Here is a 25,707-nt window from a genome sequence, read left to right on the forward strand (position 1 = left end):
GACTTATAATTGGTTTTGTTTTGTTAAAGTCTCCAGACAATGTATCTTCTTAGTCCTGGCACTTCTGAGTAGACAGACTACTCCCATGACCTTTAGTATGCTATAGGAAAAATGGCATTCCATTTTATCAGTTATTCATGAAAAAATTTATTTGAATCAAAACATAAGAAGAATCATTGGCTGGATGATTCTGTAGGTCACATGACTGAATCTAAATGTCAATCTTACTGTCTCCTCCTTAAAATAGATGCTGTGGGCTGAAATCTGTGTCCTAAGTGATAAGCATGATGTCTCAGTTTCAGCATAGGGTTTTATTGGACAGGACAAAATTAGGGACTTGAAGCAATCTATATGTGGAAAACACAAACAGATTTCCCCCAATTACTTCTTCCTCCTCCCCTCTCCCTGTTCTCCTTCTCATCTCTGCATCTAACAGAAAGGGCACCAGAACTCTAATGTCTGCAGCAGACAGTTGAGATAGGAATGGAGGTAATCACATTTGGGTTTTAAGATAAGGGTTTGTTTTTCCACACAAAATCAGGTGAGACAGGAGTTGCTAACATCTGCCAATGATGCTGTCAACAAACCAGACTTTATGGTTTATGCTGCACTAATTTATTAGACATTTGTCTTCATGTTCAATGTTTCATGATCACAAGATTGTTGCTGTAGCTCCAGGCATCTTGTCTGCATTAAAGATAAAAAGAAAGGAGGGGTAGAAAGCTTCACGGATTGCTTCTGTCTCTTTGTTTAAGGAAGCAAAAAAGCGTTTCCCAGAAAATTCCCAGGTGGGTGTTCACTCGAGTCTCAAAATCAGACTTAAGGTACACAGTTACCCCAACTTGCAAGGGAGGCTGGGGAATCTAGTTTCTCATTCTCCTAGCCACTATAGTGACAGGTAGGCAAGAGAGAAAGGAGTTGGGAAAAGCTCTTACACTATCTAACAGGATCTGTCACAGAGGTCTAGTTGGTGGCAGTAATGTAGAGAAACCTGAAGAGAAAAGACAGCAGAAGTGTGTCCCTTAGACCCTGGCACCAGAGTTTGGGCTCCCTAGCAGGGAGTGAGGTGGGCTTCCATCCTCAGAGAGGGCCCAGGAGAGTTGGCCTTCCTTTGGGGACCTGGGAGCCTGAAAGAGAAGGAAGCACTTGGAGGGCTGCTACAGCTAGAGCCCGAGACCTGGGTATGTGATGAGTCTTTAAGTGTGGGAGTCTCTGGGAATAAGATGAAAGAAATGATTGGTACTCAGGTTGGATTCGCCTTAATAAATTTTCACCTTCATCTTTTAACTAAAAAAAAAAAAAAGGAAATAAAAATTTTATGCAAGTAGAATATGCTCACTGTAAAGTAATTCATATAAACAGGAAAACACAATGAAGTAAGAAGTGGTAATCCTACCATCTAAAGATATGATTCTGAATATTTTGGTATATTTTCTTTCAGAAAATTTTAATATTTATACACATGTGAATGCATAAGTATGTTTGTGTGTATTTAAAACTTGGATCCTCTATACATATGATTATTGAATAGCAGCAGTGGACCATTGTATAGAAATGGTCAAAGGTTCTGCAGTCACATAGAGATGGTTGATTCCTATCATGGTCCTGAGGGGACTGGCCAGCTCAGTGACTTGGGTCTTATTGCTCAATTTTGAAACCAGGACAATAGAAATTGTGAGACTGATCGAGGTGATGCATCTCAAATGCTTGACACAGTGCCTGTTACCTGATAAACACTATGGTTATCTGTTTGTATTAGTTATCTATGGCTGCTATAACAAATTGCCATAAACTCAGTGCTTAAAACAACACAAACTTACTATCTCATAGTTCTGAGGGTCAGAAATGGCTAAGCTGGGTTCTCTGCTCTGGATTTCTTGGAAATCAAGGTGTTGGCTGGATTCTTATTTAGAGACTCTGGGAGGATTCCATTTCCAAACTCAGTCTGATTGTTGGCAGAATCCAGTTCCTTATGATGGCAGGGCCAAGGTTCGTATTGCCTGGTTTGCTGCAAACTGGGGACTTGTCCTTGCTCCTAGAGCTGTCATTCTGGTCCTTGCATGTGGACCCCTAAATCTCAAAGCCAGCAAGGTGTGTCAAATCCTACTCACTGGAATCTAACTCCTTCTCTCTTGCTTCCAACTGGAGAAAACTGCCTACAAAGTAAAAATATAGGCATGAGTTAATGTCAAAAGTGTGGGCATAGATTGCATTTGGAGAGCAAATATGGTGTCCTTGTTCACGGCTGAATTCTGGAGCCTACTTGTCAAATGTAGGGATCTAGAGAGCAATTTTATTGAGTGCTGAGGCACTCACAACAGTTTCTTAACTCTTCTAGGCAATCGTGGGGAGGAAATCCAGAAACAGTAAATTGAATCCAGTTCTTCCTTCCCAGTGGAATTCCCTGCCTCAAGGTATCTCATTTGAGCTATGGAAGGAAACTTGCCCAGGTCCTGGAGGCATTTTAGTCCCTTGGGAAAAGATGTATTCATTTAAAAAGAGAGAACATTGCATGCATATCTCAATGTCCCACAATTCTGAAAAGCTTAAAAATGCATTATCATGTGACCACAAGCCTATTAAAAATGTTATTTAAAAGTTCTACATTTTTATTCTAACTCACTGAGTTAACAGAGTTTTTCTTGCCATCCCAAGTACCTAATCTTTCTTTGAAAAAAATCTATTCTCATATTAATGAATCCATCTTCATCTAGTACCTCTCTCTCTCTGGAGTGAACTTTGATTCACTCATTTGTGAGGTCCTGTATATTATTTTCATCTAGTTGTTTATATTGTATTGCCACTTATATCCAGAATTAATCTGAGACCATTTGTAATGAAAACTTACATGAGATAGGATGATTAAAACTGAGTACCATCGGGAATTCCTTGGTGGTCCGCTGGTTAAGACTTTCACTGTGGGGAGCCAGGGTTTAGTCCCTGGTCGGTGATCCCCAGGAGCTGTGAGGTGTGGCAACAAAACAAACAAACAAACAAACAAAAAAGAAAATTGAGTACCATTCAATGTAAGGAAATCAGCATAGTTAGGATAGTAATTTGCTTTGATTCTGTTAGCCCTGCCCTTTAAGATCTATAGCCTTCCTTTAGGCAAACACCTGTTCAAACTTGCATGGTGGTGGTTGTGGTTTAGTCGCTAAGTCATGTCCGACTCTTGCGACCCCATGGACTGTAGCCTGCCAGGCCCCTCTGTCTATGGGATTCTCCAGGCAAGAATACTAGAGTGGGTTGCCATTTCCTTCTATTTTCTGTATTTACTTTTAGCTGCTTAACGAAACACAATGTAAATCAGACATGATAATTATTTACATTTATTCGTATTGTACTGATGCAAGGGAAAAGAAACACCACAGATTTACTTAGGATTTATATGGATAGCCAAGTAATAATTAGAAATTGCATTTAGGTATAGGATGTGGAAAATTAAATTATTTTTAAGTCATGCCATGGTTTAAAGCAAACACAGATACCCTGTTCTGTGAGGGATAATGATGGTTTTGAGCACTTTTATAAGATCATGCCTAACCCTCAAGGTTTCAGGATTTGTCTTTCATTTATTTCTTTATAATAGAAATTCCTAATGTAGAAGATACCTCTTAGGGTTGCTTCCAAGCACATTATGACTCCCCTTTCTGGGAAGAGGCCCAAGGACACAGGACTGGTTCTGTTTGTTTTAGACTGTCACCCAGCTCTTGCCCTCATCACCCACATCACCAACAAGAGTTGATTGACCCCAGGGATTCTGTTTTTTTTTTAACAGAATTATTGTAATACATTTTACATACTATGTAATTCACTGATATGAAATGTGCAACTTAAAGTTTTTTAGTGTATTTGAGGGTTTTGCCACCATCCCCATTGTTCAATTCAGTTCAGTCCCTCAGTTGTGTCAGACTCTTTGCATCCCCATGGTCTGAAGCACGCCAGGCTTCCCTGTCCATCACCAACTCCCAGAGCTTGCTCAAACTCATGTCCATCAAGTCAGTGATGCCATCCAACCATCTCATCCTCTGTCATCCCCTTCTCTTCCTGCCTTCAATCTTTCCCAGCATCAGGGTCTTTTCAAATGAGTCAGTTCTTCGCATCAGGTGAACAAAATATTGGAGTTTCAGCTTCAGCATCAGTCCTTCCAATGAATATTCAGAACTGAGTTCCTTTAGGATTGACTGGTTGGATCTCCTTGCAGTCCAAGGGACTCTCAAGAGTCTTCTCCAACACCACAGTTCAAAAGCATCAATTCTTCGGCGCTCAGCTTTCCTTATAGTCCAACTCTCACATCCATACATGACCACTGGAAAAACCATAGTTTTGACTAGACAGACATTTCTTGGCAAAGTGATGTCTCTGCTTTTTAATATGCTGTCTAGGTTGGACATTGCTTTTCTTCCAAGAAGCAAGCATCTTTTAATTTCATGGCTGCAGTCACCATCTGCAGTGATTTTGGAGCCCAGAAAAATAAAGTCTCTCACTGTTTCCATTGTTTCCCCATCAATTTGCCATGAAGTGACGGGACCAGATGCCATGATCTTTGTTTTTCGAATGTTGAGTTTTAAGCCGACTTTTTCACATTCCTCTTTCACTTCCATCAAGAGGCTCTTTAGTTCTTCACTTTCTGTCATAAGGGTGGTGTCATCTGCATATCTGAGGTATTGATATTTCTCCTGGAAATCTTGACTCCAGTTTCTGCTTCATCCAGCCCAGGATTTCACATGATGTATTCTGCATAGAAGTTAAATAAGCAGATTGACAATGTACAGCCTTGACGTACTCCTTTCCTGATTTGGAACCAGTCTGTTGTTCTATGTCCCATTCTAACTGTTGCTTCTTGACTTGCATACAGATTTCTCAGGAGGCAGGTAAGGTGGTCTGGTTATCCCATTTCTTGAAGAATTTTCCAGTTTGTTATGATCCACACAGTCAAAGGCTTTGGCATAGTCAATAAAGCAGAAGTAGATGTTTTTCTGGAATTCTCTTGCCTTTTCTATGACCCAACAGATGTTGGCAATTTGATCTCTGGTTCCTCTGCCTTTTATAAATCCAGCTTGAACATCTGGTAGTTCACAGTTCACCTACTGTTGAAGCCTGACTTGGAGAATTTTGAGCATTACTTTATTAGCATGTGAGATGAGTGCAATTGTGTGGTAGTTTGAACATTCTTTGGCATTGCCTTTCTTTGGGATTGGAATGAAAACTGACCTTTTCCAGTCCTATGACCACTGCTGACGTTTCCAAATTTGCTGGTATATTGAGTGCAGCACTTTAACAGCATCATCTTTTAGGATTTGAAATAGCTCAACTGGAATTCTATCACCTCCACCAGCTTTGTTCATAGTGATGCTTCCTAAAGCCCACTTGACCTCACATTCCAGGATGTCTGGCTCAAGGTGAGTGATCACACCACTGTGGTTATCTGGGTCATGAAGATCTTTTTTGTATAGTTCTTCTGTGTATTCTTGCCACTACCTCTTAATATCTTCTGCTTCTGTTAGGTCCATACTTTGTCCACCTGATGTGAAGAACTGACTCATTGGAAAAGACCCTGATGCAGGGTAAGACTGAAGGCAGGGGGAGAAGGGGGCAACAGAGGATGAGATGGTTGGATGGCATCATCAACTCAATGGACATGAGTTTGAACAAGCTCCAGGAGTTGCTGATGGAGAGAGAAGCTTGGTGTGCTGCAGACCATGTGGTTGCAAAGAGTAGGACATGACTGAGTGACTGAACTGAATGGCAGTGATGATTCTTTTATGATTTTCATCTCTGAAATATTTTAATGACTTCACTTCATTATATATATGTGGAATAGCTTATTTAATCAACACTCTGTGGCTGGATATTTAAAAATATATATGGGATTACACTCATTTCTACAATTATCTCAAAAGTGAACAGAATGGTAGGAAATCAAGGGAAATAAGGCATTTCTTCCAAAATTCAGATTTTTGGGCCTTTATAATGGTGGGACAGTTTTGAGTTCTATAATCTAAGATAAATACTGAAACCTGAGGATTCAGAGGAGGACAGTAAACAAAGCACTGAGAAATACGAATTGAAATTATTTAACCTTAAGAAGAGGAAGTTTACAGACAACAATATATTTATATAAATGAGTACCCCACAACACGTTACATTTTCATGTGTCCCCTCTCGCAGACTGTCAATATTAGAACTATTACTGCGCCTGCCTCCTCTTCACTTTTAGTCCGAGAGCTCTCCAAGGGCAGAAATGAACTCACTTCTTTGTTTACCCTGTAGTGTGTGCTGTCCATTGAACAGGAGTTGAACATAATCATGATCTCTCAAAGAACTAGAGAGCAGCCAGAGTTTAGTCCTGCCTATAGTAACTATGCTAATTTTCCTAAGTTTCTAAAGGAATTGCCAGCCACGTGACTCTCTATGCTACTGTGTGTTTCCTATTTCCGTGAAGAAGAATTTAAGAAGCTTCTCCTCTGCCTTACTGTAGTAAATCAGGTCATTGTGTATAGTATTACTGAAATGTAAACATAATTGTGTTGAAATTATGACCAAGTTGCTAATTTGAACTGCACAAAATGTTAACTAAATGCTTCAGTATTTACACAGGTATATTTACTCATTGGATAAGCACAGTTGGAAGTGTTTCATTTAAGTGTGATGGTCTAACAGTCTTGTGCTGCAGCTGAGGGGCAAGTTTTCCATAATAGTGAGACAATTCAAGTTTTCTGAGCAATTTAAAAAACTAATATCTAGGAGATAAAGCTATGAAACCTCAAGAAAAAGTAAGAATGGTAGCCCCTGTGGCACACAGCCAATCCATGTTGTCAAATTATGCTCTCAAACTTTGAAGGTTGTTCTAAAATTGTACTAGCCTCTTGAGCAGTATGGTAACAGTAAATTTTTAGGTTTTTTGACTCACACCTTCCTACACTGGATGACAAAATAATTTAGGTGGCTTGTAGGTCTGATTCTGGTGCACGTTGACTGATGTTTAACAACAGGAAACAGAAAATGTCCTTGATGAGATCTTCACTTTTATTTGGTAGCAGGTAACAAAGTAAAGGCTATTTAGTCAAATCTCTTGTTAATAAAGACAAACATCCTACCTTGCCTCCTTAAGTGCTGTCCTGGGGTGGGAGGTAGTAAGCAGAGAAACAAGTTTATAAATGCTTCAATTCCCTAGCAAAATCAAGTAGGTTGGAACTGTGTGAGTTAAATATTACTTTAGAAGAGCTCCTGGGACTTCCCTGGTGGTCCAGTGGTTAAGACTCTAGGCTCTCCCTGCAAGCAAACACAGGTTTGATCCCTAGGGGGGGACTAAGATCCCACATGCTGCGTGGTGCAGACCAAACCAAACCAAAACCTCCTTCCTTTAATTCACTGCTGAAGTTTGTAGTACAGTGGCTGAACATGGTTAGCATTCAATAAATTTCAGCTATTAGTTGTTTTTTTAAATCAAGAAAATATCAATCTAATAACTTACTCAAAAAGCTAATGGGAAAAAAAAAAAGCTAATGGGTACATCTACAATTGACAATAAATTTAAAGAATCAAAGTGAAAAGAAAATGACAAGAAATCAGAGGTACCAGGATGCATATTATGTTGCTTTGTTTTTTTAACCTAATAAGATAGTCCTATAGTCCTGAAAAATTTAGTGGATTTATTACTTTTCCTTGTTCACAGTGCCACCTTCAGGAAGAAGTTTCATTTTAATTTAGTGTGAATGCATCCTTATTGTTTTGAGCCAGGTCAAGTACCTGATGATTAGGCATAATAAAGACAATGTTAGTTTTAATTTAATCCATTATCATGAGAATGTCTGATTTTTTTCTGCCTGGCTGTGTTCAATGCAGAGTTTTTAAATTTTGATTTGGAGCATTTAAAAAATTGATTAGAAAGGGAATGTGAATGTTTCTAACTTATTTTCTTTCAGAACATCATACTTAGATCATAATATATAAATTAGTATAAAGAAGAGGGGATACTGGAACCAACGTGACTCCAGAGTCCAGTTTCTTAATATCTACATTATACTACTTCCTGGAATAACCTTTACCTGGAATCATAGAAATCAGAGCTATGTACAGAAGGTAGAGGCCTTAATTTAAACTTTGCTTTATATTTGGGAAAATTGAAGCTGAGATCTTGTCCAAGGTCTCCTGGACAAGAGAAGTTAAATAACTTGTCCAAGATCTCCTGTAGCTGAATCTCATATATTTACCACTTCCTTTGAGGTGGGTGAATTATGATAAATCCTAAGCAGGAGAAGAAGAGGGTGCTCTGGCATCAAAAATTAGGCGCTGGGATATGGTTTGAAAAGTCAAGAAAGGAAATAATGTTTGAACACCGTAATCAGGGAAGAAATTAACTAGGTTGAGGAGGAGGAGCATTAGGAGGAATGAAATATATGAAAATCTCAGGATGAAAGGAATATGGTTTCTTTAAGAAAAGGAACGGTTACTACAAATAGAATGCAAAGGGGTGTGTGGTTCCAGGTGAGGCTGGAGAGAAAAGCAGAGGCCAGATCACACAGGAACCTTTGGCCTTGTGAAGATTCTGTTCTTAGGAAGACTTAAGCAGAGAAGTGACATGATCTATTCTTAAAAGGGATCACTCTGACTTTACTATAACAAAAAATGGGTGAGAGAAGAATGAATATGGGAGAGTAGCCAGACAGTCATGGCTATTGTTAGGGCCAGAGGTATTGTCACTTATGGCTGCATCTCTACAGATTTGTAGCAAGAGTTTGGTTAGAGGAAGATGCTCACACACTTTGCTGAAGACATCTCAGAGTGGTGGGTTCTTGTCATAGTCTCATAATAGATTTGCGCCACAGGACTTCAAATCCCAGACTTTCTGTCATCTCTTCCTTTGGAAACCTTTAGCTTTTCCTCTCGAATCTTCTATATCCTGTATTCTGGCCTGGAGAATTCCATGGACCATATAGTACATGCGGGTCGTAAAGAGTTGGACACGACTGAGCAACATTCACTTCGATGTCCCAGGTTTCACTTTGTTAGGTTGCAGATGATCCATAAGTTGCTTTGTTCATTTCTTGATATTAGCAGAACAAGACCTCTTAAAACTTACATGTGCTTTTTCTAAGACAGGGAATGAAAAGGATCATTTAAAGATTAAAATTCCAAACTACCTGTATGTTTTCAATGCAAATACATCCAATTAGGGAAAGAACATCAAATTCATTGAAATTTTTAAGCCTTTTTTTCACATTTATTTTACTCTTGTGATTTTACCATCTTTTTTTTTTTCCAATTAAAAAAAGAATTTATGGTACCTCAGACGAAGAAGATGGTTGTGAAAAGTGAGTAAAATTTAGGAGGTAAAACTGACTGGATCTGGTAGTGGATAGAACAAGGAAAAGGAGTGAGATATCAAGGATGCTGGCTTATATCACTGGATGGATTACAGCACATTCACTGAGTTAGTGAATATTGGAGGAGGCCAAGATTTTGGGAGAAGGTCTTCAGTCTGCTCTTAGTAAAAGTCTGAGGTGCTTGTGAAGCCTATTTGTCTGGATTAGGTATAGGTAACTGACACCATGAACAAGGTTGCGATTACCTGTGGAGAGTAAGTATAGTGTTAAGAGGAAAACCCCCCCAGTGGTGGGCTGGAGCTGATCTGCAGTGCTCCGTGAGCCAATTTGCTCTTGTCTTCCCATTGCTGCATGTCATGTTGGTAACTTGAAACAGGCAATGCTGGAAATATTTACAATACAGAAATTGGCAAAAACTTCAAATTTTAGGTCTCACCCTGCCTCTCAACTGATTATCAGCATGCTACTTAAACATTTCAAAAGCTTAGTAAGAATGAACCAATAGTAGCTACTAAGAAAAAGGAAAATCAAGAAGATAAAGGAAGACCAAGCTTTAGTCTTTAGAAATGTCTTAATTTTTTAAGTAGAACAATACAGAATTTTAAACAAAAACAAATGAAGTAGAATGTTTTTGTTGAGTGTGACCTACTTCATTCTTACTAAAATGTATGTAATATAATTAAAAACTTAAATCAGAAGATTTAGAGTATAATAGGCCAGGTTGGCCCTTTAAACATATTATTTTAATTAGGACTATAAGAGGATATAATGGCTTAGATGGAATTACATTGAAAACTTTAACCATAGAACAAGTTTCATCTATTTAGAATGCAAATTTTTAATGCATTGTACTGTTGAGTCTTTAAAATTCTTATCTGTCGCATTTGCGCTAACTGACTTCTAATGTAGGTATCCAAATACTTTTAAAACTAAAAAATAAATCTAGTAAACTAAATTGTGCAGAGATTGAAATAATTTTGATCTTGCTAGTATCCCATGGGCTAACTAAATTTCTCTAACATCTAAATTTCTAACCATCTTCAGATGTCTTGGACTATGAAAATGACACAGACTAGCAAACATAAAAAACCTATGGCTATGTGAAACTTGGTTTTCCGCTCTTTCACTCTCATATTAACTTATCACTTAAGGATATAGGTCTTCAATTTTATTTTATCCTATTTAAATCTGATAAATTAGCCTATTTCTGTTGCATGGGTGCTGGCAGAGACAAAAGATTTTGTTTTTAATTAAATTTTTTTTGTTGAAGTATAACTGACATACAACATTATACCAGCTTCAGGTGTACAACATGATTTGATATTTGAATATGTTGGGAGATGAACACTATAATAAATCTGTTGCCATGCTGTGCTGTGTGTGCTTAGTCGCCAAGTCGTGTCTGACTCTTTGCGATCTCATGGACTGTATCCCGCCTGGCTCCTCTGTCCATGGGGATTCTCCAGGTGAGAATACTGGAGTGGGTTGCCATGCACTCCTCCAGGGGGTCTTCGAAACCTAGAGATCAAACCCAGATCTTCCGAATTGCAGGCAGATTCTTTACCAGCTGAGCTACCAGGGAAGCCCTATCTATCGCCATACATAGCTATAATTTTTTCTTAAGAACAAAGGACTTTGTTATTCACAACATAGCAAGAGGCATGAACATCAATTCACCTTGTCCCCAGATCCCACAGGGATGATGTGAAGGGTTCAAATAAATGCCTTTCCCCACAGTAGGTTGCATTAGAGAAGAGGAAAGCTTAGTTGGAGAATCTATTTCTTTTACAGTAAGCAGAAGAAAGCCTGTTCTTTGTTCCAGATGGAGAGGTTACCCCATCCCTCAAGACTGCTTGTTGCAAATAAATTCTGAGAAATGGTTTCCCAGTCATCCAGACCTTGCATCATCCTTAGCATATTCAACAAGACATGCAGGAATGTGAGAGACCCATGGGGGAGTGTCTTCCAAGATAAATGTTAGGGTTTCTGCTCCTAATCAATTTATTGGCATTTGTGTTGCATGGTCAGATACAGTGAGATGATGACTCAGTTCATTTCAGTTCAGTCTCACTCAGCTGTGTCAGACTCTTTTTGATCCCATGGACTGCAGTACGCCAGGCTTCCTTGTCTATCACCAACTCCTGGAGCTTGCTCAAACTCATGTCCATCGAGTCGGTGATACCATCCAACCATCTCATCCCCTGTCGTCCCCTTCCCCTCCTGCTTTCAGTCTTACCCAGCATCAGGGTCTTTTCCAGTGAGTCAGTTCTTCACATCAGGTAGCCAAAGTATTGAAGTTTCAGCTTCAGCATCAGCCCTTCCAATGACTATTCAGGACTGATCTCCTTTAGGATGGACTGGTTGGATCTCCTTGCAGTCCAAGGGACTCTCAAGAGTCTTTAACACCACAGTTCAAAAGCATCAATTCTTCAGCGCTCAGCTTTCTTTATAGTCCAACTCTCACATCCATACATGACTACTGGAAAAACCATAGCTTTGACTAGATAGACTTTTGTTGACAAAGTAATGTCTCTGCTCTAGCTGTGACTTAGAGCACAGTATTATCAAGTTGTTAGTGCCTACTTTAGTTGTTAATTGGTGAACAGTATGACACAGAGGTGGAAAGAATATTAGAACTCTTAATTTTATAAGTAATCAGACTTTTGGGAGAGGAGTAAGTTGGCTAAAATCACACTGCAAGTTAATGGCAGAACAAGAGTGTCTAGCTTGCACTGGAAGTCCACTGTCCTTTTCACCCATCCAGTTCCTATTCTACTTCTCCAGAAATATTCTCAATTCAGAACGATTATGGGGTACTAATTTACATTACCCCGGCTCAAATCTGGAGGATAAATCAGAATTCAATTCATTTCCAATTGTAGATATGCAACTGTCTAGAGTAGTGGCAGGTCCCTGTCAGGGGTAGTTTTTCTCAAACTTAAGCTTAAGTCTTAAATCACAAGGTTGCATGGTGAGCACAGAATTGGAATATATGAGTATTCTAATGATATAATCATCAAACCAGAGAAGCCACATGGATTCCTTTTGATTTGGGATATTTCTATTTAGACAACGAGGTTGGAATTTTAGAATGTATTCACTCACATAATATTTATTGACCATCTGCTATGTGTCAGGCATCTACTATGTGTAGGCTCTGGGCCCAAGGATAGTCTTCTCTTGACAAGTGCTTATAGAGACGTATTATTCAAACACTCTTTAAAGTGAGACAGCTAAGTGCCATTACTTTATCTCAAAAGAGAAAAATTATTATCTTATAGGCCTCATATGATTTCTCTTCATTCTCATCATAAATCTGTACAGTAGAAAATAGTTATCACATTTTGCAGATGAGGAACTTGAGACTTACAGGGGCCAAATAACATTTTTTTTTTTCCAAATAACATTTAAGTCACACAATTAGCAAGTGGTAGGAAGGTCTTTCTTTTGTGACTCTATTGTCCTAGTTCCCAGGTGACTCAGTGGTAAAGAATCTGCCTGCCAAGCAGGTAACTCGGGTTCAATCCCTGGGTTGGGAAGATCCCCTGGAGAAGGAAATAGCAACACCCTCCAGTATTTTTGCCTGGGAAATCCCATGGGCAGAAGAGCCTGGGCTACAGTCCATGGGGTAACAAAGAGTCTGACATGACTTATGGACTAAACAACAACAACAACAAATTCTAGTTCCATGATTTGGGAAAGATCCTAATCTCAAATCTGCAAATCAATTCAGCAAACATTTACTGAATGACAACGATGTACAAAGTTTACTATGTGCAAGGCAGTGAGCTATTCTCTAAAGAGGACACAAAGATGAAAAAGCAAGATTCTTGAATACTTGAAGGTTACAATATAGTGGAGAACACACACACACACACACACACACTCATATGTAAAAGCTGGAATTAAGTAGACAAGTAGTACAAAAGATATGCTATGGGAACATAAGGAGGAGAAAAAATTCCAACTAAGAAAATCTGAGAAGGCCTTTGGGAAATGGGAACTGAAATTTTATGATCAGTTTGCCAGGAGAAGATAGGGAAAAAGAACTCTAAGGTGAGGCTCCCTCAGCAAAGGCCTGAAGGCAGGACAGTGCTGTGCATTACCCACAGCATGGAGGACTAGAGATATTTTCGTGGGATTGTGGGAGATGAAGCAAGAAAGGTAAAGAGATGTTAAAATCACAGAGGACTTGTATTTGAGCTAGAAAATTTAGAGCTTAATTCTGTGTGTAAAGAAGATTCTTTCAGGGATTTGGGGCAAGGGAGAAATGATTAGCTCAAGATGATGTTTATTGCCTTTTAAAGCTTTGTCACTGGATCTCCACTGCTTTGCCTAGTGCATGGTACTTGCTGGGTGCAAATAAACATGTGACATGAAGGGGGCTGGAGTAGACTAGAGGCTGAATTATCAGTTAAGTCCTTGTAATCTTCAAAAAGAGGACAGATGGAATCAACACTACAGAGGAAAAAAACTGTCTTTGATAGCAGATTTGGGTACATGGTAAAGGGAGAGTTAAGGGTGACTTTGACTTTGACAAGGAAGACAGCAATATTGGGAATAAGGTGCAAGCAAAAAGAACAGGTCGTTTGGGGAGGATGGGAATAGGGAAAGACTCTCAATTCTGTTTTGGATTATGTTGTATTTGAAGTGCTGGTAGGATATCTAATAAAAGACTGTTCAGGTCTAGAGCCTTTATGAGGCCTCTTTTCTTTGAGGGGGTATCATGTTCATATTCCTGACTTCATCTGTTGTGTTTTATACAGATTTGTTCTCATTTTGGTTGGATAGTTAACTTTACATCCCTTAAAATCGTGGGGAAATAACTTAATACCCTATGCAAGAGGTACCCTGTGGAGAAAGAGAAGGGGAAATGAGTTGGAGGTTGGAGGGGTTGGAGGTGAAGTGATACGATTTTCATGCTTTCAGCTGCCGACTTTACTCTCCATCGTCATTAACTGGGGTATGGATGGAGAAAAACATTTCAAAGGGACAGACTCTTAAGAAATCATTCAGTAACGGGACAACATGCATGTACTTTAACTACTGCTAATTGAAAAATAATGTGTAACGAGGTGACGTACTCTACTGGTTACTCTTCTGATTGACGCTTTTACAGAGCTAGAACCTTCACAGGTTACGTTTTTAGAGTCCTACTGATAGTCTGAATTATAAGGGGATACATTGATTTCTTCCCCCGCGCTATTTTGAGCTATATATTTTGGGGAGAAAGCACTCTCAGAGAGCTTATTAGTTCAGAACGCATTGGTCTCCTTCCTTCACTTTCCCCTCACTCCTCCTCCGTAGTGGAGAGATCTGAAGTCCGTCTTCATCCAGTCTCGCACCCGCACACCCACCGCCCCCCGCTCCTCCCCGGTCCCACGCAGGCTTTCCCCTCACCGGGCGTGGCACGTGCCCCCAGACCGTTGGCGCAAACACCAACCGTCCCTCGCCTCCGGTAAGGCGCGTGCGCGCGCGCAGGACGGGTGGGGTGGGCGCGCGGGCGCAGGGGCGCGAGCTGGGCTGCGGACGCGCTACCGGCCTCCAGCCGCGCGGGAGGAGCCGCGGTCCGAGGGACGCGCCAACAGACCGTTGGAATTGGGCCTGGGGAGCTCTCCGGTTTGCGTTTCTGGGAAAGCGGTTGAAATCAGTGAGGTAGAAAAAGCAAATTGCAAAACGGATAAGTATAGTAAGATCCCATCTATGTAGAAAGCTTCACAGAGCCGGGTTATTTATGTGTACGTCTGTAAATACGTTGGAAAAGGTCTGACGATGCTTTGAGGAAAGGAATAGTAGCTTGGGAGAGCGGGTGAAGGGAGCTTACTTTGTACATTGTACATTTCTGAGATATTGAACATTGTTATTATTTAGAGTGAAAATGTGATCATGTAATTAACAAAACCCTCTCCATTTGGGAAGCTTGGATATCCTTTTCCTTCCCATCGGTAGAGCCCTGGCTCAGCCTCAGAGCACCAGCAAGAGATGAGCCCGGAAAAGCTTCTTCCCTCTCGCCCTTCTTCTTTGTGCCTCTCTAAACCACCTGTTTCCCTGTCACCTTCTTACTCCAAATCCTTCGAGGGGGACTCTGGCTTTTGCCAAGGGATCTTCCTCACAGCCTTTCTCATTATTACAACTCTACCTTCAAAATCCACTCCCAAAGATATTTTGAGGATAGTAAATTACACAGGCGCTGAACATTTGAATTAGCCTGTTATTCGTAAAACCTATTTGACAAAAAGTTAAGATAAAATGTTTACAGAGTATATCTATATAGATGTGTATCTCCTAAACAGTTGCACCATCGTTTTTTTCTATTTGTATAACCAATGATGTTAATTTAAAAAATTTTAAGGTTTCATTTTGAACTAATTTGACTTAAAAAGAGTTACAAAAATTGTGGCTAGAATCCCATTATATCCTTCACTCAACTTCCCTAAATATTAACATTAAACATACCAATAATAAATGATTATAACCAGGGAATTAGCATTACTATTATTACTCTGTTAACTAATCAACAAGATTATTCACATTTCTGCAAGTATCCAACAAATGTCCCTTCCCTCCCCTTCTCATCTAGGTTTCAATCCAGGATCTCATAATGCATTTAATTGTCATGTCTAATTAGTTTCTTCTGATCTGTGGCAGTTTCTCAGTCTTTCTACCTGTCTCACACTTCTGAAGAGTACTACTGGCCAATTATTTTGAAATGTCCTTCAATTTGGGTTTATTTAGTATTTTCTCATTATTGAAGTTATAATTTTGGGGGGCAAGAATATCAGAGAAGTAATGTTGTCCCCTTCCAAGTACACAATATCAAGAGGCAAATGAGGTTTATGTGTCATTAATGGTGAGGTTAACCGATTACTTAGTGAAGGTAGTGTCTGCCAGGTTTGTCCAATGAAAAGTTATAATTTTTCTTTTTATATTTAATCATAGGAGGCAGGCATCCTCATCATAGTCACACCAATTTTACCATTCATGGTTTCTGACTGGGATAGTGTGTGATATTTGCCAAATGGTGATTTTTCTGTTTCCATTATTCTGAAGTTAAATTCCAACCTGAGTATTTAAAATGTACAATAGCTTTTAAAAGGAAAATTTTGACTAATATTTTTCTACTTTACATTAGGGCGGAAAGGTATTTGGAGGCTGTGAGATATACCATGGAATTAGTGGCTACAATGGAATTTATGAAGGTATAGAAAACTGAATTCTAAATGAATAATTTGCTATCCTTAGTACTTGTAAAGAACATGGGGTCTAAAATCATAATTTATATGTATTGATAAGTTCATTAACTGAATTGGTTGTTACTCCCAAGTTTGTACCCATCCTTATAAATGGGTGAATGTAAAATGGTATTTAAAATAGACCAAAGATAAAAAGTCTTTAATATTATTTCCAATGTATTGCTATTATTAGTTGGTATTGAAAACTAATCCTTTAAATCAACAATATATCTGACTCTTATCCAATGAGAAGATTTAGCCTCCATGTTTGCTGAAAGGATTTACTGGAAGTCGGAATGAGTGTCCTTTGAATGCACTGAAAGTAAAATTCTTGTGGGTGAAGTTTAGACATCTTTTAATCCAAGGGTTATTTGACTAGCAAGAATTGTGATGAATCTCATTTGAAGATTAAGTTACCCTGTGCAGCATTTCCCCTAACCTTTATCATTGTAGATGGAAAACTGTCTTAAGATTGGGTCTTAGCCTTGGTGCCATTTCTCTTACTTTCAGTGTGGAGGAAAGCAGGAGACTGAGTTTAGATATTTTTAAAAAAATCACTGACCCTTTTGACTATCTGATATCTGTTAACTCTTCCCCGCCTCAAATGCATAAACTCATATGTTGTATTAGAGGGAAAAGATCCCCTGGAGAAGGGAAAGGCAACCCACTCCAGTATGCTTGCCTGGAGAATTCCATGGAGAGAGGAGCTTGGTGGACTGTAGTCCACGGGGTCACAAAGAGTCCGACACGACTGAGTGACTAACACTTTCAATCCATTGTCAGTAGGGGTTGGGGGAACAGGGAGGAGGTAGGTGATAAAGGGTGGGAGGGAGCAGGCTTTCAGACTGTCAGAGGTTTCCCAGACGGTCTCCCCTCCTGCCATATGGCACAGCTCTCCTCTCCTGGCAGCCTGGCAGCTCAGGTGTGGCAGCTCAGGCTGCACAGCCCATCTGGCTCCTTTTCGTTTTCCCCCAAGCCCCTCATTCAACCCCCAATATCATCCTCTTCTTTATCACTTATTCCCTAGTCTGCTCAGCTCTCTTGCTGGGTCTTCACTCCTTAACAAGTCACAGGCTCTTTCATCAACTCAATAACCATTGTTTGGGAAGAAAGCTCATAAGATCAAGTGAGAGAAGCTGACCACTTAGAGCAAAGGAGAATTTCTTGAATAAATACGTCAGTGCTCCCCGCTTTCTTATCAGCATAGAAATCTTGCCACGTTTTCCAGTCAGTTTGAATATGGAGGGAGAGCTGATGAACACGTTGGCAGAACACGCCTAAACTCAGTTGCTTACACAACGGTGTTTATCGCAAAAAAAGACGCGGCCAGAGTTACTGTATCCCTCCGATGCCTCAAAGGCAGCATGATGGGCTTAGAGAATGAGAAGTGGGGGCCGAGGAAAAGGGTCCAGGGCCCGTTATTACGAAACAGTTTTGTTTCTAGAATGCAAAGAACGTTAATTCACAGAACCCGCTTCTTTGCCCGCCAACCCTCTCTCCTCCTGCGGCTCTCCAGCCCTCCGCGCCCGCCGCAGCTCAGACCCGCCACGGCTCGCGGTAAAGCTTGGCGCTACGGAGCGCGCCTCCGCGGACAAAGAGCTGGAGGCTGCGGGGCGGGGCCGCGGCCGGGAGCGGGGAGGGCTCAGGCGCGCGCAGGGGGAATCCCTCCCGGAGACTGACGTCACTGCAGTGCTGGCCACTGAGAAGTCGGGTAGGGGGATTCCCGCTCCGGCGGCCGCCCAGCAGGCTTTTTAAACGGTACTCTGGGGACCACGCTCTAGGAGAGGTGAGAGGAGTGGGAGGAAAATGGAGGTTAGGAGTGAAATATGATCGTCCTAGGGGACAAGACTCCAGAGGTTTGACGATTAAGGGTCAAGACTGGCTTAGACTTGGGGTTTGACGATTAAGCGTCAAGACTGGCTTATTCTTGGGGGACAAAACCAAAAGCGGTCGAGGAGAGGCTACACTCGAGCCAGCACGACAAACGCCTCCAGAGATGGAGTGGAAACTGGAGCGCACCGCCCGGAGGAGGGTCCGCACTGAAGAAGAGATTCTGTGGGTGAGTAACGCCCTTCCGTTTCCTCGCCCCAACTTCCTAAAGGGGTTTCTTGTCGAAGTCATTGTTTGTAATACCTGTCTAGGACCAAGAGGTAGTTCAGAACTCTAAATCTAATATTGAATTGTGTAATTTATATTCTGGAGGTGGTTGGTTGCTTTAAAAGTGAATCTAATTTGACAAGCTGAGGCTCTAGAAACATTCACACCTAATATTATGATTTTTCTAAATAGTTTGTATTCTAATATGTTGCCTGTATTTTCAAAGGAGGATGTCATGCGGGTACTCGACAAAGACATGAAACAGAAGAGAGGTCAAGTTTCTCCCAAGGTGAGTGTCCAGTGCTTAATCGAGCTCTCTGTCTTAAATATGACTCTGAACAAACTAATTCTTGCTAAAGAAGATATTTGTTGGACGTATGCAATGGTCTGAAAATGTAGAAAACTTGCACGTCTCATATCATCACTAACTAGAGTCTATATCTAAAACATTTTTGTAAGAAATTGAAGATCTCTGCCAAATATCGGTAATCATTTGTATCTGAATGGTACTTTCCAGTTTTTGCCTCTACAGAAAAAAAAAAAAAAAGAAACTTGAATGTGTCAGGTAGGCAGTGCATCTCTAGCTGGCTGTTTTAATTTCATTTTAACAGCTGCTAGCTGCACTCCCCTCTGTTGCATTCAAAAGCTTGCCTTCCAAAGAGTCGGAAATGGTGCCATCTTGTGGTCAAGGGGAGAAGTGCATAATTCACCGCCCTTAGCTTAGTTAACTTAACTGTTGATCCAGTTAAATTTCAACTTGAAAGTCCGAACGCAAAGGTTTTCAGCTTCTCTTGTAATCAGTGTGAAAATAAAACAAATCCAAAGATTTTCATCTTAACTTTTACACATAAATAGCTCTTTTATCTTTATGGATCCCAGGTGGCGCTAGAGGTAAAGAACCCGCCTTGCCAATACAGGAGACAAAAGAGACGCGGATTCGATCCCTAGGTTGGGAAGATCCCGTGGAGAAAGAAATGGCAACCCACTCCAATATTTTTGCCTGGAGAATTCCATGGACAGAGGCGCCTGGTGGGCTACAGTCCATAGGGTCGCACAGAATCAGATACGACTGAAACAACTTAGCATGCACACATATGCTTTAGATTTCTCACTATCAGGATTCACTTTGTTTCTCTCTAGTCTAAATAGTTCACATTCCTTTAGTCTTTACGCATCGATTCTAGTTTCAAATCCACCAGTTTTAGAGTTTTCTAGACCTTCACATTTTTCTGTATTTTATTGGTGACACAATAAATTCTACACATGACTTTCAGAATGCACTTTCAGAATGCAATGACTAATATCCTTTGTATCAGGAGAAAACAAATGGCATTTAATTCCTTAAGTTCCCTGAATACTCATATATTTATTTTTCCTGAACATAGTTGAAGATTTGTCTTATGCCCAGATTTTGGATAACCATGACTCCTAGGTATTTTACTATTTAATACAAACAATCGGCCTTTTTGTCTGTAAATAAAAGTCTTTGGAAAAACTGTAGTTAATTATAACTTTCTTAATTCACTTGTAAGCCATACGTAATTTCTTATCTGAGCCTTAGTTTATAAACCTAAGTGGAAGTATTTTGAAAGTTTTTCTTTTTTTAAGTTTTTGAATAGATGAGAAAATAGTGATTTTATTTCTCATAATATTTTGGAGAAACAGGTTTTGTCTATAAGTTTTTTAAAATGTGACTATTAAGATGAAAATTCTGCCACTGTTTCATGTTACAAATTTAGCCTCAGTGACTTTATGGGCCATGATGAGCAGCAGTGACCTGAATCAGGTAGGCAGTGTATTGTTAGCTGGCTGCTTTGGGTCAATTCAGCAGCCACAACTGCCCTGCCACTTGCTTCTGGGTAAATTCTTCTTGTTAACGAAGTACACCGGTGACCTATGTGTGATGGGTTGGCAGTGTATTGTTAGCTGGTTGAATATGTGAGTGCCATCAGCTAACATGCAACTGCTATCTTATTGCATGTATAATGAGCATCAGTAATGGGTATAATTAAATCTAAGTAATATGTGTGTGGGTATGTGTACTTTTTGCCATGAACCAGGGCCCTCTTTACAAAATGCTTTTTACTACTTTTCAGTTATAATACAATGAACAGCTTTATAATGGTGAAGAAACTACTCGATAATAATAAACTATTACTTATGTTAAAAATTTTAGATAATATTCTGGAGTCTGTCATACTTGTAGACAGTATTAAAGTACTTGAGAAATTATATATTTTAAGTATAAAATTTAGAACATAATGACAGTTTGGAATGGAAAAACTAAAATGTTTCCTCCAATTTTCAACTAAGTCTTCAATATTCCTTTTGAATGATTAGTTTCTTAATTTGACATTAGAGTAGGTCTCGGTTACCATGTGTGTATACAGCTAAAGGAAGAATTTAGGTAACTTGCCAAATGAGTCAGTCAACTAAAACATTTTCACTTGAATATCAAGAAAATTGGGGATTTCGGGGGGCTGGGGGAAGGGGTTGAATTGTTTAGAAGACTTGTCTCCAGTCTTCATTTTCTGTAAAATACAGACTCATACAGTGTTTAGAAAAGAGCATGAGATTTAGTTTGTGAAGGGGGAGAACTGACCATTCAATATAATTTTAAATATTTTCTCATTCCCTTGGAGCACATTTTGACCCATGGAGCAGTTTCAGGTTTGTGCTGGGTCCCAGACACACTGTGGTCGTGTAGACATTTGCAGCAAGTTCATGGAACTGACTTTGCTGGTTTGGTCAATTATTTTCACCCTAAATGAGATGTGAGAAATACATCACATTCTTTACTGCATTGGATTATAAGCTATTGGTAAAATAATTTAAATTCATATTTAAATGTAAATATTTTTAGAACCATGGGTTAAATAGATATCTATAATTTGACTCTTACGTGTTTTACTACTTTCAAATCTTATCTCTTTATTGTTGTTGCCTAATATCATTCCATTTTCAGCATCTTTTAAGTATCCTTTACATGTAAATATTGTTTTCATCTTGTTTTTTTAAGGTTAAATTTCAATATGTTATTTTCTATAGACAATCACTGACCTGTTGATAAAAAAATAAAACCTACTAAATTTAGGAGGCTGGTCCTTTGTGTTTCACTTTTTAAAAATTTTTGTAAAGAGCAAGACATAAAATGCCAACATTGGTACTGAATAAACAGAAGACATAGTTGTTCCTATTACTGAGATGATGAGAAAGAAGAAAGAATGGAGTGCAGTAAAAATAAATGAGATCAGTGGGTAAGGAGGTGATTGTATGTATAAATTCAAAATGAGAATGTTGCCATAGAAGTGAGAAGGAAAGAGAGGGATCACACTTGGGATGTCAAAGGAAGAGGAAAGAGGGTTGAAAAAGAAGAGGGAGGCAGGCAACATTGGTTCAAAGTATTTTTTCCTGGGTATTTTCTCTTGCGGCAGCCCCATTGGTGCTGAGGATGTAATTGCTTCCCATCACACCCTCTGGAAAATGTCTTAGTTCCTCACTGCTCTTTACTTGCCCTCACCCAGCAGCCCCTGCCCCAAAAAGAGAAGGCTTCCCTCTGCAAAGTGTGGCCTTAACTGTTCAGAGGGAAGAGGGTATGTGAAGAATGGAAAGAAGTGTGACGTGTTAGTTTCTTGATGTAACAGTTGGTAGGATTTTATTGTTCCCCGAGGAAGATGAAGTCAAGCTGAGGGATAAATATAGAGTGTCACCATGTTAGCTCCACCCAAACCTGACATTTTTCTTTCGAAGGGATATGTTGTCAGGACTACACGTGATTTTGTACAGGGATCACTCAGGATTTTCCAGCTCATGATGGGCAGTCTTGAAACACAGTCATTATGTTTAAAGAAAATAGAGAAATAGTTTTTGTTTTTCTTCTTAGACTTTGTATATATATATTTTACTTATTTTTTACTAGAGTGTTTTCCTACTTGAAATTACCTGCAGTCCAGTTAGGTCATTATAGTGTGAGTATACAGTTAAAATGTTAGCAGCTTTTCATAATTCAGTAACTGCATATACATCCACATTTGTATATAACCTGTCAAAATAGTATATTTGTGATAACAAGAAGGCATATATATGTTATGTTTTTGCTTCAGATTTTTCTCTTTGGGGATTCTTATGATACCCTGATTAAGTCTGATTTAAATCTTTTTGTGCTAGAGCCAGTTTGTCCTAGTTGGTGAGAATCAATTGCTAAATTTTCAGAAATTTTACAAACCAGTTATGAAACCATTAGTAGATTAAAATAAGACTATGTGCAAGTATTCATGCCATAGAAATTGGAAATGCCGCAAGTTGGAACTCCTCCACTAGGGATTTGGTTGTTAAGCATTCATGAGTCACCACTGTATGATTGTTACATGGTGGTGGTTTAGTCACTAAGTCGTGTCTGACTCTTGTGACTCCATAGACTGTAGCCCACCAGGGTCCTCTGTCCATGGGATTTCCCAGGCAAGAATACTGGAGTGGGTAGCCATTCCCTTCTTCAGAGGATCTTCCTGACCCAAGGATTGAACCTGGGTCTCCTGCATTGCAGGTGGATTCTTTATTGACTGAGCTACCAGGGAAGCCCATATATACTATAGTTATTAAGAATTACATTTATGTACGTATATACATGCTATCTCTGGAGAAGGAAATGGCAACCCACTCCAGTACTCTTGCCTGGAGAATCCCATGGACGGAGAATCCCGGTAGACTACAGTCCATGGGATCACAAAGAGTAGGACACGACTGAGCGACTTCACATACATGCTATAGGTACACTATAATTAGTATGCAATTTCAAAAATGAAGTACAACTTCTCGGGAATATTTCTGGCCTATTCATATTTATTCAAATCTCCAGCACACTCTGCTCTATGTAACAGTACACTCTGCTGCCGTTAGATGATGATCAGGAGTTAGTAGGAAGTACTCCTCTCCACTTCCCAAACAAACTGAAACAAACTTCAAGTCAATGACTTATTAAGCACTAAAAGTAAAATAGATTTTGTCTGTGTCAGGAGGGCAACTGCTGAATACTCTTTCACCTACTATTTTTCTGTTATCCTTCTCAGGCAGCCTGTAGCAGTTTATGTCCCAGACTTTTGTTGCTGAGATAGAGCTTATGCTCAATTCAGGAAAGATGCGTTTTTTTTTTTTTTTCTCTGTGTTTTTGCTGGCGGTGTTCATGAGACATTTGAGGTCGGGGCAGCAGCACATGAGCAAATGGCTCTCCTCCCTTTTACCACACGTAGCCTGGTTGGACAGGCTTCCCAGGTGACTCAGTGGGTAAAGAACCCGCCTGCGATGCAGGAGATGCCAGAGATGTGGGTTTGATTTCTGGGTCAGGAAGATCCCCTGGAGGAGAGCCCGGCAACCCATTCCAGTATTCTTGCCTGAAGAATCCCCTGGACAGGGGAGCCTGGCGGGCTACCGTCCAGAGGTCACATCGAGTCGGACACAGCTGAAGTGACTGAGCACACAGCACAGTGCAGCCTGGCTGGACGCTGTAACCCTGGATGGACACCCGTATGTCACACATTCCAACCCCCGCCTGCCCTCCCTGCATCCTCAGAGTGGCGAGAGGAGAGGATCTAGTCTAATCTGGAGTAGACTGCAGACTCAATGAGGCAAGCAAGTCAGGAGATACGTAAGTGCAAGACCCACTTTATATACCTTTGGAGAGAACTGTGGTTTGGAGCAGGATGGACATCTGAATTGTGTTCTCCGGGACAGTTCTGGTCTGTCTGGCAGTGGGGTGTCTGTGTAGCCTCTGCAGTGCTGCACATACCCTGATGTGAGCACATAAACACCCCAGCAGTCCCACAGCACTGCTGTGAACTCATGGAAGTCATAAGTGGGAGTATATGCAAGAATGTTCCGGAAGCAGCACTTGAGGGCTAAACAAAGTTTTGCTTAGAGGCCCAGAATTCAAATTGCTTAAAAGCTTTTGGGGGCACACTTGCAAAGGACAGATAGACTGGTTAGGTGGTTTTCATTTCTTCAACAATAGGTTAGTACTGATTCCTGATCACTTGACACACCTTGGTAATTTGGAAGGGGCTTTTTGTTCAGTTTGACCCCCTCCCCCCATACTCAATTCACAGGTGAAAAAGCTGAAAAGTAGTGGCCTGGCTGAAGGCTCTGCTGCTGGTGAGAAGGAGAAGCAGGCTTGCTTACACACTGACCGCCATTCTTTAGGTGCTCCTGCAGATCCCCTTGACCTGAGGAGAACCACACTTCACCCCTACCTGAGAGCTTACTAAATCCATTCAGAGCTGGGGACATATATGTTGAAGCAGAAGGTATTCCAGGATATTTTTGGTTTAAGAACTTTTAAGCACTGTAGCAGAATTGTATACTCAGGTGGGTATTGCTGATTTCATCATGAAAAAGAATCTTCACTTTCACTCATCAGGTCAGAAATGGAGAGTCAATTCAGTTATTTAGATTTGGTTTTCCTTCTTAGCCAAATTTTACACGACTTTTTTCACATTGTTTTGCCCCCACTATTACTTTTTTTTTCTCCCCCACCCCACTATTCCTGTTTAATTCCTTTATGAAATGAAGATATATTTATGGGGCAAAGGTGGCCTTGTTAGTAATTAGAAGGCTGACAAAACATAAAGATCAGGACTTTGGGAGAAAAAATATGTTGTGATTTTCAACAGACTCAGTGATTGCTGATGTTTCTCATGTAATTACACTCACTCCCTTTTTTTTACATTAACCGTTTTGACTGTTTGGAGTTGATTCTTATTATAGTCATGGGAATGATGTACCATTGAATTCTTTCCAAATGGCTAATCTAGTTTGACCAGATTAGCAACCAAAATTAACCTGTAAGGAATTAACCAAAACCTGTAAAGAATTAACCAAAATTAACCTGAAGGAATCAAGCTGAATGATCATATACTTATGGCTTTTTTCTTACACTTGGAATTTTCACTCAGAAATACAGACTGACTCAAGTGTTAATATTTTAATTGTGGAATTTGAGTTGCTTCTGGAAAATAAGAAATACTGAAAATGATCAAGGCTTTTTCAAATGTTATGTC

General features: G+C 39.9%; 1 protein-coding gene and 1 long non-coding RNA gene across 4 annotated transcripts in view; one reads left to right on the forward strand and one right to left on the reverse strand.

Moving 5' to 3' along the window:
- Nucleotides 1–497: 497 nt before the first annotated feature.
- On the reverse strand, nt 498–14,793 carry LOC122454268. The gene is made up of 3 exons (XR_006273356.1): nt 14,730–14,793; nt 2,849–2,961; nt 498–687 (listed from the first exon to the last, which is right to left on the reverse strand). It is a non-coding gene; the product is annotated as an uncharacterized LOC122454268 (long non-coding RNA).
- Nucleotides 14,794–18,356: 3,563 nt separating this feature from the next.
- The window catches only part of CDC20B (cell division cycle 20B), a 67,080-nt gene continuing 59,729 nt past the window's right edge, over nt 18,357–25,707 (forward strand). For all 3 annotated transcript variants that reach the window (XM_043488945.1, XM_043488947.1, XM_043488948.1), the window contains exons 1-2: nt 18,357–18,620; nt 18,885–18,947. In XM_043488945.1, the coding sequence (XP_043344880.1) occupies nt 18,558–18,620; nt 18,885–18,947 (126 nt within the window). In that variant the 5' untranslated portion in view covers nt 18,357–18,557. The remainder of the gene's footprint in view (nt 18,621–18,884; nt 18,948–25,707) is intronic.

The sequence above is a fragment of the Cervus canadensis genome, chromosome 16, assembly GCF_019320065.1.
Source record: "Cervus canadensis isolate Bull #8, Minnesota chromosome 16, ASM1932006v1, whole genome shotgun sequence".
Lineage (NCBI taxonomy): Eukaryota > Metazoa > Chordata > Mammalia > Artiodactyla > Cervidae > Cervus > Cervus canadensis.